The following is an 11,866-nucleotide window of genomic DNA, read 5'->3' as shown; positions in this document are numbered from 1 at the left end:
GCCTTCCTTCTAGCCATATGGCTGCGTTCGGCCGGATGATATTCATTATTTTTATCTCACCTGGTAGGCACTACGCTTTGGGGGATTGCAACAAAGTCTTCGATCAGTTTCAACAACGATTGGCTTAAAACCATTCGCCTAAATTTCAGGATGAAACTGTTAGACTGTCCTTATTACTGCGTTTCATTCGGTTTGCGACAACGCACAATGTGACTGAAAATATGATTGATGTCTCAGTGAAGTGCTCGGGAAACTTAGACCACCTTGGATTAATAAAAGTTCACTGACCTCACATAACCCACGGGTGCCTTGGTTTTCGTCTCCATCGTAAAACTACCACTGCGGCCAGAATCGTGCGCACGTTCTTTTGACCACTCGAGCGCCATAAACGCTCAGCCATCACTACAAAGTTGGACAAAAGATGGGCGGTCGCTACTAAATCTTTTCTTGTCCTATGACATTGATTATTGCGAAAACTTCTCGGCGACTGTTAGTATCAAGTTTTGGAAAGAGGTCTGCTGACCTTAGCTACATCATCTTCTATTAGCAGCTTGAACATGACCCGAAGCTTCTGGCTTTCCGCGAAATGCCCCTCGCATGGGTCCGATGAGCTATTAATGTGATAGCATTACAGGCCCTGTTCTAAAAAAAAAAAAAGGCCGTCGACGTTGTCGGTCCTATCAAAGTCGCCATTAAAAGCGAGAATTAACGTGCACAACACCTGGCAGAGACTAGGTGGGAATTGACACGATAGTGCACTGACTGCTCATCGGGTTGTGCCACGTAACTACAACACATGATCAGCCAGGCGCTGCCGATCGAGGCTTCGGCTTTGAGATGGTGTGGTGACATCGGAACTTGGCTTAAAATAAGTACTTTTGTATTCCAGGTTAGACGCACTTACTCCAAACGCAGGGAAGACCATTCATGACTTCGGTCCGCGTAGCTTTATATCTATATCGGGTGGTCTTAGAGGGCATGTGGCAGCCTACGATTGTATGCTAATGACTGTATATGGGAGATAATACAGGCATTTGTTGAGAGATTAATCATTTAAGGGAGTGCCAAAGTGACTCCGCTTGTATATACTATGCAAGCGGCGTCAGAGGCGGGATCCATTAACGATGTGGCGCTTTACCTGTAAACACAGAGCTTATGTGCCCTTCCGATTTTGAGCAGACATGATGAGAGAGCCATGCTCGGGAGTGCTCCGCTGTCTTCCTCTGGTAGACCGCGCCGGTTGCAGCCGCTACAGGACGAGGCGAGTGCAGGCGCATGCAATATCTGACGACAAAGCCATGCTTGACTTCCATACTGTTTGTGCAATTGTTTCCCAAGTTATCGCGAGAGAGGCTTCTATGGGACCGACTGTAAGGGCTTATAATTGTTACGTAGATGGAAGGCATTGGTTAGGCACCTGGTATACCATGAACAGGTCACGTTACGAATTCGACTTAGTGTCTACTATGTGCAAAACGTGGATTCGACACTAGCGGTATGTATTTTAAGGAAAATTTTGAGTAAAGGCTGTTGAAAGTTTATGTTAACCCCGACATTTCCCTTGCGTTAAATGCATTGGAGAAGGGAAAAATGCTACATTGAAAAACTAGAAAGTAGCAGTCTGGGTTGATATTCTTCATTGAGAAACCACCTCGTCAAAATCCGAAGGACGAAGAGACGAGGCGCACACGGTGATTGGACTAAGAACTGCACCTTATTTAAACGTGTTTGTCTATCGGGAAATCTATCCCAGAATGCGCAGTACGCAATCGAAACAAGCATGACAACAACGAAGGTTGGAAAAAAATCTCTAGTGCCGGCGCAAAACATAAAACATACTTGCTTCTGTAACAAAGCAATGGAAACTGCGATAACGCAATTATGCACTTTCATATTATTGCATCATGTTTTCTATAATTTGTGCTCCACCTTGCTCGTGCTTCTGCTGACAAGATTAATGCGGGAAAAGACCGGATAGCAGTCGCAATGCAAGCAATGGGCAGAGAGAGTTGCTGCGTCAGCCGGACTTGAAATAAAGAATGGTGCTTTCGAAGCCTTATATTGACACATGGTTGCTTGGGTAACAAGAGCGTTTTCTATCTTTATCTAATTGTAAGCTAGAAGCAAACAAGAGCACTGTGGCGTTTCTACCAATTCATAATATATATGCACGGTTTCAATCCAACACAAGGCAAACAGGGTACAAAATACTATCTTCTTAGGATTCCTGCGGTGATTAAAATGTTCCTAATGGCACTGGCTTGAAGGGTGGTGCCGCATTTTTTTGTTTGTAACACTGGAAACCTACGTGTCGCCGTCGGCACGTATTGCATTCAAGCTGGAATTGGACGTCTGTGCTGTTACCATCAAAAATAACCAGACTGCATGTTTTCCATCTATCTCTGACAGTAGAGCCCCTTTCAATGTTCTGAAAGACGCTGAACAGTAGTTATTTTACTCCTACAAGGATTTGTGGCCTAATCAGTGCCAAAAACGTCGTACAGCATTTGTAAAAATGTAGAGCCCATGGGATCTGCTTCTGAGCCATTTCGTGCGGCTTGTAATGCATTTCTATTGTTCCAAATCTCTTGCTACAAAAAAGAACTTTTTTCTTGCACCTTCTATTGAGAAGGACATTCACTAATGCTAAATCGGCGCCACTACCGGCTCAGAAGTAGACCTCCTGGGCTCTACATTTTTTACAAAGGCTGTACGATGTTTATGGCACTGATTAGGCCACAAATCCTTGTAGGAGCAAAATTAGCCAAAGACTGCACATGTCACCAATGTATTGAACACACAGAAGCAGAAAATGCAGCCTGGCTAAATATGGCAAAGACTTAAGCCGCTGTTAGGAAACTCTTGCAAGCATGAAATTGGGCCGCCCTGGAGTTTTCGCATGCCAGACGAGTGCTTCTGGGTGAATATTCCGATTTCGCATCGTTGTCAGCCTTGTCGTTTGCTCCCCGACCCCCACTCTCCTCTGTAATGCTCTTGGGCCTTTAGGGTAAATAAATAAATAAATAAATAAATAAATAAATAAATAAATAAATAAATAAATAAATAAATAAATAAATAAATAAATAAATAAATAAATAAATAAATAAATAAATAAATAAATAAATAAATAAATAAATAAATAAATAAATAAATAATCCGACGGGTCCAAATACCGCAGGATTTGATGTCTTGTCCGGGGCTTTCCACCATTATACGTTTCTAGGTCAAGGCAAAAACGACACTTCTGAAAACGACGCAAACTACGAAAACGGGCCCTAGTTTCAATTTTCCCCTCTTAGTTCTGGGCAGTGCTCTCCGTCTGAATGCGCCAGCACCTTTGCTATTTCCAACTGTTTTATAACCATTTGAGATACCAAGATAAGGATAGCCGTTTTTGCTTCTAGGTTGTTGCTCTAATTATTTCGTGTAGTGCCAGACATGGGTGGACGAAAAACGCTTTAAACATCAAGAAAATAAAATCATGCTTGATTATTTGGCCGTTTTCGAAAATAATACATCAAAGTAAATTGTTTAGGAGAGAACACCGCATTTAAATAAGTGTGTGAAAAAAAACGTGATGGTTGTCAGTCATGCATTTTCTGCCAAACGGATCATAATTATAAAGGAATTGTCGCCATAACTGTCTCTTTGGACGGATAAATGTAATATTCGTTAACACACAGCCACCTAATTACTATGTTTATTGGTAATGCAACAAAATGAGATATTTCAAATAACGTAATGCACACCTAGACTTTGTCTCTTAACACTTTAGGTGATTTATCCATGTTGCGAAACGCTACAAGGCACCTTTTTTATTAGCACAGCAGCGGAGCGTTCAAAATTCAACCTGCTCGTTCAATAACCTCTGTGTTTTTCCTTCTGGACTGACTTGCACATGAATCGTAGTTGTAGACTGCGACAACATGCACAGCACACTGCCAGGATTGCCAGTTTAGGACCGGGTATTTCAAGGAGCGGTGATGGCGGCTAGATGGTTAGACGTAGCGGCCAGTGAAGCTGATTACTTCGCGTCACCCTAGGATCGAATCTAGAGCACAGCCATTGACTATTTTATTTATCTTGTATCTAATGCACATTGGAAACTTTGCTTTATTGTATGACGCCATTTAATCGACAAAACAGATTACTTGGCGATGTGACATGACATTGCGGCATCACGTCTGCGTGGACCCATAAGATAATATAATGGATAACTACGAAGTGTTTATCATATGTTATTCATCGGATGCATGTCGGGAAGTACCGTGAAGATTATCTTTCTGAAAAATTCTGTTTCTGCGACAAACGTTATGCCTATCGCCTTCAATACAGCTTTAATATCATCATTCATTCTTTCACGTGAGTATAGAAAGTTGTTTCGTGTTCATGAGTAGCGAATATTCGTTGGTTGCTCGTAGTTACAGCGGTATATTGCGCTTTGCTAATGTATTCATTTCCACAGTAGAAATTGATATGCATTTGAGAAGCTCTGTGGAACGGCTATAGAACAAATCTTTATAATGACGACAGGAGAATACAATGATAAAATTTTTGGGGGACCAACATTACGGCAGAAACGCCGAATGGTCGCGGGTGGACTCAGGTTTTGGCGACACAGTCGCAGCGCCCGACCCACATGTCTGCGTCATACGGATGAGGTGCTGGCTCACCACGAACTGTGCCTCGTTCTTCCAATTCCAGTAGGCCTTCGGATATTGCCTGCAGAAATATTTAACGAACGAAGGTCTTCATGAGGGCACGGGTTTGCCTACAATGGCATGAAACATAGCAAAGACTGAGTTTATATATATGCTTAATTAGTGTTGGCACATTAGCGTTCGCTTGAGCTGCATGGCACCCGCTTTTCAATCCACCGATATGCATCCCAACATACCCAAGCTGCATAAATGTAGCTTTTCGTGTGGAGTCTATCCCTGCAGTATGCATCTGAAGGGTAAATAAAATAATATTATCTGTCAAGGTGAGAGCCTTCAGGTCACAAGTTACAGCGAAGGGAGATGGACGCACAGTAGGGTTACAGAATGACGTCTGTGGTATTTCTGACGGCGCCTGCTTCTTGTTAAGATATGTGCAGTGGGCCATCCTCGGGCTGACCGGATGACGGAAGCATTTCTCCCGGGAATGGTTTTCAAAGAAAAAGCCCCAAAGGCCCCATTCTTTAGATACTCCGGTGACGGCATAATCGGTGTTTTGCGAGCCAAATCATGGCCCTGTCTTCAGCAGTTTATAGTTTGCAGATTACATGACCGGGCTCTGGCTGGTCGTCAGGTTTTGCGACGCTGCGAAACCACATCCCAGTTGGCAGGACCTGCCCACTTTGAGATAAAATGGGGAGGTTAGTATGGAGCCTTCCCCGAGGTCACTTCGATCCAGGTGGACACTCTACCCCCAAGTAACGTAAATCTTGTTTATAGCGTCATCAGCAAGTATTTATTGAGGCAGGTACATCATGCTCATTTCTCGCCTCGAGCATCGCTGCTACGGGGTGAGCTATAAAGGGTAAGCAAATGATACTGTGTGCGCGGGGGTCGGGAAAGCAGCGAGGGAGAACATTGTGGCACGGCTCAGACCTGGACGCATAGCTTCATTCGCAGAAAATACGTGACGCAGGCCGCAGTCGTAACCTGCGCTGCTGTGGCGCTCCCCCCCCCCCCCCCCCCCCCCCGTGTTACGTCCTCGGTGGTGGCGTCGTTAGCGTCGTGGTTATATATCCCTGTCTGGCGGTTTTCGACAGATGTGGTGGCTTACGACTGTACTCTAGCCTGTGTGTGCAAGACAAAAGACGCACCAATTACCGGAATAGCGAATACACGTGTATTAAAGCTCGCGCAAGCAAAAAAAGAACAGGAAAGGCCGACGAATACGATCGCTTTTAACAGTGTTGCGTAATAGCGTGTACAGGTATGCCATGCAGGTATACGCATTCTTCGACATACCTTCTTTGAACGGTAGCACCTGCGGCAACTTCAATCGCCGCGTTACCCCACTCTGCTGCACCCAAATTCCTTAGTTAGCCAAGCGCTTGAGACGCGCGCGAATCTGACACATCACCGGCCGGGGAACTCCGCTGATGTGTCAGATTCGCGCGCGTCTCAAGCGCTTGGCGGAGCGTGGCTGCGCTATACGGGCACAGTGGATCCCCGGGCACTGCGGCATAGAGGGCAACGAACGTGCCGACGAGCTCGCGACCGCAGCACATGAACTCCCTCCTAGCGACGAGCAACTCGCTTTGGAGTATGTGCGTGCGGTAATCGACGATCACCTCCGGACGCAGCACCCCGACCCACGCATCGCAAGAGGTGAGCGCATTCACAGTGTCAGCGGCCGCTCGCTGACTCGGCTGCAACGCGCAATGATCCTCCGTGCACGCATTGGATGTGTGTGGCCTGGGGAACGACGGATGCGCCACGGACTTGCCACTAGTAACGTGTGTGACGGCTGTGACGCGGTAGAATCTCTCGAACATCTTCTACTGCGCTGCACCTCTCTAGCCGAACCACGACGTGAGTTGCTGGCGGCTTACAGAGCGCAGGGGGTAATCCCGGACAGCGTAGCTGTGCTCCTGTGGCCGCCGGGCAGTGCGCGCGTACGCGAGCGAGCTCACGTGAGCCTGTGTCAGTACATCGAACAGGCGGGCTTGATGACCCGCCTATTTCACCTCGCCAGATAGTGCGCGCTGGGACTGAACGCTCCAAGTGTGCTATTTCCCGCAATAACGGCCGATCGCCCACGACAGCTGTCAGTGCTTTGTACAGTTGGCCAGTGCGTGCGCTGTGAACGTTGCCTGGACGCAGAGCTATTGCGGAGGCCCGCCCGATGTGCCGAGTGCTCAGTGACTTAAGACATTTGCGGGTGGGCCTCAAGCAAACTACTGTATACTGTACCATAGTGTATATATTTCTTTTATTTTTACCTACCCTATTCTTTCTCCCTATCGCTCACCTCTTTGATTTCCTCTACCTTCTCCTCGCTATCCCTTTATTTCCGCCGCCCCAGTTCAGGTGCTTCAGATATAGCAGATACCGGGGCTGGCACACATCTTTTCTTTCCTTTTGTACATATAATAAATAACCACTACAACAACAACAACAACACACGGGTGTTTGCATTCCGCCACCTTACGGTTGGTTGGGATTTCAGGGGGCTTGTCGTGTTAACTTCTTGCCAGGATTATTACACCTTGTCAACCACATTCCAGAAGCCGATGCACGTATACTCTCGCCTTACCGTTCTCCTTCCCCTTTAAACCTGTTCGAGGGATCCCCGCTGCAGACACCGCAATATGACACCAATTGTAGGGCTAGCATAATTCATATAATGAATAGTTAGCTGCGAGAAAGGACGGATTACTGCACAACGCTATTCGACACGTAAATAATTTATGAGCGTTAAAGGCCCACTGTCCACCCTCCAGTCGAAAATATTTTGTTCCCCGGTGACTGTGAGACTTCGCCCCTAGAAAGCAAGGCCGCAAAATTTTTTTGAAAAGAGTAACTAATAACGCAGTTACAGCCACCGCAATCACCCGAATCTCTCATGCTTCTCTCCTTCCGTTCCCTCGCAAAGGTTTTTCACTCTCCTGCCCGAGGTCGTCTAGCCTCCGCAAGACAAATTCCCCTTTCTCCTCGGCGTTTGGCGGGACGTGGGGCGTGGCACTCCGCGAGCGCGAAAAAAAAAAAAAGCCGAGGAAGCGCGTGCCGCTGGATTCAGTCTGGCCGTAGCGAGGAAAAAGCGCGCAGCGAGCGGTAGACACCCATCCTTCTCCCGTCAGTCAGCGAGACGGACCAATGGACGTCGTTCGCGGTACGTACGTCATTACTGGGGCCCGTCGGGCAAGCGCAGGAAACGGGGAAGCTGGCTTCCCAAAGGCGAGCATGAGAGAGCTTTGAATTGTATTTTCGATGCTTTGCGGCACGCGTGTCACTGTAGAATTTTGCACAGACTATCTCCGGTACCTGATCGAAACACTGGGCTCCTTTGCTTAAAACGGCCTTCCCTGGACAGTGGCCCTTTAAGCACAGCTTACAAATGAAAGGGCTCAATCAGAAGCAATTTTATCAATGGTCAATCATGGGCTGGTTCTTTCATGACTTTGGCCTATCAATTCAAAGCACGAGCCGCAGCACACTGGGCTTCATCTCCGTAAATATCTATACCCTGCACCATATTTTCAGCTATGTAGTAATCCCCGGTATATTTACTATTACAATTGTTACATGTATAAACCTGGGGTTCAGAAGTTTACCAGTATCGGCCAGATGCATATTTTAGAAAAGAAACTCTATAAGGCTCCGTCAGCTCTAATGCCTTCGGCGAAGACGTTGCAAATCGTAATTTAGAACCATCATGCTTTCCTATCCGACATTTCTAACAATTTTCCTTGTCATATACCTTATGCCCCTGCGAAACTGGCCGCGGCCGGATATCACGACGACACTGAGAGATGGCTAGCAATAGCGGTTTGGCCCGCCAAAAATACAACCAAGGAACGGGTGGTGTACAGCAACGAATCACTAATAATTTGTACCAACGCCATAGGTGCAAAACACTTTCTTCGCTGGTAAGAAAGAACTGTCGAGGGCCGCACAGTTGCAGCACTGCTTGTAGCGTTTACGTCCAGGTCACTTGCCAGCAAGCACAATTAATAATTGCCGGTATAAAACAGACGCGCCCATCTCATCGTCCCTTAACACGAAGGTATGAAAACAATTGGCCGAAAATTTCGCTAGCCGATGCTGCAAAATTTAAGCGCCGCTCATCAGATGATTTGGTTTCCAGATTGCTGCGGTACGCAATTTGAGAGAGGAATCCATGCGCTGTTACACCTTAATCTATATTTTCCCACACACAACCACACTTCAAATGTTACTGCCTTTCAAGTTCTTCACTGTTATATTGGTGGAGCCGACGTGAAACCTGTTTGCGCATCACCCGGCACAAATAATGCACAGCCTCTCACCCATTGCTTCCTCCAGGTAATCTTCTTCCACTTTGAATCTTACCTTACCCTTATCTGACACTTTCGCTCTTCCGCCAGCGTCCTCCTCACGCTCACGTAGCATCCGCCTGCTCCCCTTTTATTGTGGCCCTCCTTCTCTAGAGTTCTTCCTTTCTTGCATGCATTCTCCTTTCACTGTAATTACATTTCGGCCACTGGCAGTGGGCCTCTCAAGCGAACTACTATGCTGTCAACTACTGCACCGACAACTACAAGACCGAGGGCACGTAATCCAGATACGGAAATTTAACAGCTGCATTCCAAAAAAAAAAAAGATAAAAAAACGCAGTTTTTTTAGTTTATTGTTATTTCTTGTTGCTTCTTTCTTGCTTGACAGTAAAAAACACAGGTGACCGGTATTATATTTTTCTGCATGAAATCCTTTTAGACCCCGTTTCCTGTTGCCGGCAACGTTGTGGAGACGTTGTGCCAAAAACAAAGAGCCGATATCCAGAAACGGATTTCCTGTCATCCGGCCCTCCTGATTTGCTGTCATTCCGGTACCGATTACGCTTCATCCAGGAGCTGAAACAGGAAAATCCAGGCAGCAAACGAGATTTAACGAGACGAGTTCTCTGCTCGCTACGGCTCCCGCACCTTCCAAGGGTAAAGCCACGGTTCCTCACAATCATGCACGTAGAACACCGCTCGACGCAGGAGTTCGTGGCAAGTCTGGGGTATTTCAAATCGCATGCAGAAGCTTCCTAAGGGAAAGGATAAGCAGGCAGGCCGGCACCCTCCTCAGGGAGGCGACAAAACTGAAAAACAAGGATAATGTGGTATGGGCACCTAGGCAGGGAGGAGTGGAGGGAAACCTCAACCCGATAGTTCGAGGTTACACAAACCGAGCGAGAGACGAAAAAGGGGAAAAACCAACAGCACTGCGAACAGCTACGGAGAGCTCACCATGTTTTGGAAGTTAGGGCGCCGTGAGTACGCCCTTCCCCACACACAAGACACTCACAAGACATCAAAGAACTACCTGGAGACGGCTACAAACAAACTCTTACCCAAGTCGCGACATATACCGTAAGATTTTGCCTACGCAATACACTCCAGAATACGTGTGGTGCGGAGAGATAGCCACCCTCTACCACTCCACATGGGGCTATCGGGGGTGCCCGATAGACCCCAAAATTACAAACCCATCAGTCGAGCTGTCGGCAACAGTCGGCTTCTGTCCAGCTCCGACCCGCAAGATCATCTAGCGCTGATAGAGCGGGCCGAAGAGGCAGCAAACCCCGATGGGATCCTGTACCTAGGAATACCACCTGCAGCTAAAGACCCCAAACCCTGAACCCCCGTCTCATTTTATGGAATAACGTTTTATACTATACTACTCCAAATCAAGTCTATCACTGTGGTGCAGAGACTGCTCACGGCGTTGCCCCTTTTGCGGGCGGATGTACACGCGCCCGTGGAGCAGTGGAACGTGCTGCTTGTACATTCTTCCTGCTTCGCGTCGTGTCTGGTACGCTTCTGCCCCGCTCTGCATTTCAAGGCCATCATGTCATAGCTAGTGAGTCAGGGGAATCAGTGAGTCAGATGAAGCCAGAGGTAGGGCGTGTGTTGTGGAAAGCGTCATGTGGCGACCTATACGCCACAAAAAAAACCCTTACTTACCACGTGTGAAGGCAATAACCAGTTTAATCTTACGTCTATTCTCAATTACGCGAGAGGCACTAAATATATTTTTACAGCGCCGAACAATCTGGTTCATCGAGATGTCTGCACATTCAAGTATTACAATGAGCAACCCCACCAACCAGATTCCGTAGCCGGCCAAACTCGCCCATACGCAGCTGTGCAGGAACAGGGCCAGTCCCAGGGGCACCGACAACAACCACGAGAGGTTCGCCATCCGCCGACTAGCTTCCAGCCAAGACAGGGTCAGGGCCAGCGTCAGGCTGCAGGCCAACAGCAGGCTCATGCAGAACAATACGTGGTGTCCCATGTTCCTCTCGTCACGAACCCAGTTTAAGAAGGCCTGCAAGGGTAGAAGATTGTTGCATTAGTAAAGGTATTCGTAGACCGCATTGGTTTTTAAGGTGGCACACAAATGTAGATAATGTCAACCACCCACTACGGTGAGACCATCGGCTCCAACTATCAGACGGAGGCGATGGATAAGAGTGGCGTATGGGATAACTTTGGCCACAAAGGACGACATGTGAATAGCGGAACACTGCGTTAGCCTTTTCAGGGGTTGTAAGACGTGTTAACAGCAGTACCAGGCGGGGTTTTTAATAAAACGCTGGGTTTAATTTGCTCACGTCTGTTAGCATTTATTTTTTTCTGAATATTTCTCAAAATTTATAGTTGCTCTAGAAGTAACGCCTTTCATGTCTGCTGCCTCACTCACTTAACCGTTTTGCTTAAAGCGTCCTTTGAAGGGTAAAGCGAAACATGCACCTTAAGGCTGCTACCAGCAGCATCATAGGTAAATCGCACCAATTCTCTAGTCTGTCCAATTCCCATAAATTGTCAAGTATATACAAATGACTTTTTAAGACCGAAGTGAGATTAACTTATGTGGTAGCGATCGCGCAGTCTAGCGAAGTGCTCAGCAGATATTACTAGCGCTGGTTTTATGCAACATCCACAAGTTATTACGGCTAACTACGGCAAAAATGTGAAGTAGATCACATCAAAAACTGCAACGTATGGTCAACTTTACTCCGCAATTTATTACTACGGCAGGTTTCAAAGCCTTTACCCTTTCAAAAAATATGTTTGTCTTAATTATTTGAAAGGGTGGCAAGAATAGTTGCTTGTATAGGTGTTTTTTTTTTTGTGCACGTGCCGCCACAGAAAAGAGATCAGGTTCCGGTAAGCACATGCGCG

General features: G+C 46.9%; 1 protein-coding gene across 1 annotated transcript in view; it reads right to left on the bottom strand.

Moving 5' to 3' along the window:
- Positions 1-4,568: 4,568 nt before the first annotated feature.
- Positions 4,569-11,866, bottom strand: part of LOC146181417 (uncharacterized) — a 94,255-nt gene continuing 86,957 nt past the window's right edge. The window contains exons 3-4 of the mRNA XM_084575786.1: positions 10,789-11,009; positions 4,569-4,722 (exon numbers count right to left, since the gene is read on the bottom strand). Coding sequence (XP_084431912.1) covers positions 4,569-4,722; positions 10,789-11,009 — 375 coding nt within the window. The remainder of the gene's footprint in view (positions 4,723-10,788; positions 11,010-11,866) is intronic.

The sequence above is a fragment of the Amblyomma maculatum genome, chromosome 8 (assembly GCF_055883805.1).
Source record: "Amblyomma maculatum isolate TAMU_Amacu chromosome 8, ASM5588380v1, whole genome shotgun sequence".
NCBI lineage: Eukaryota > Metazoa > Arthropoda > Arachnida > Ixodida > Ixodidae > Amblyomma > Amblyomma maculatum.
This window is presented reverse-complemented; position numbering and strand designations above follow the sequence as displayed.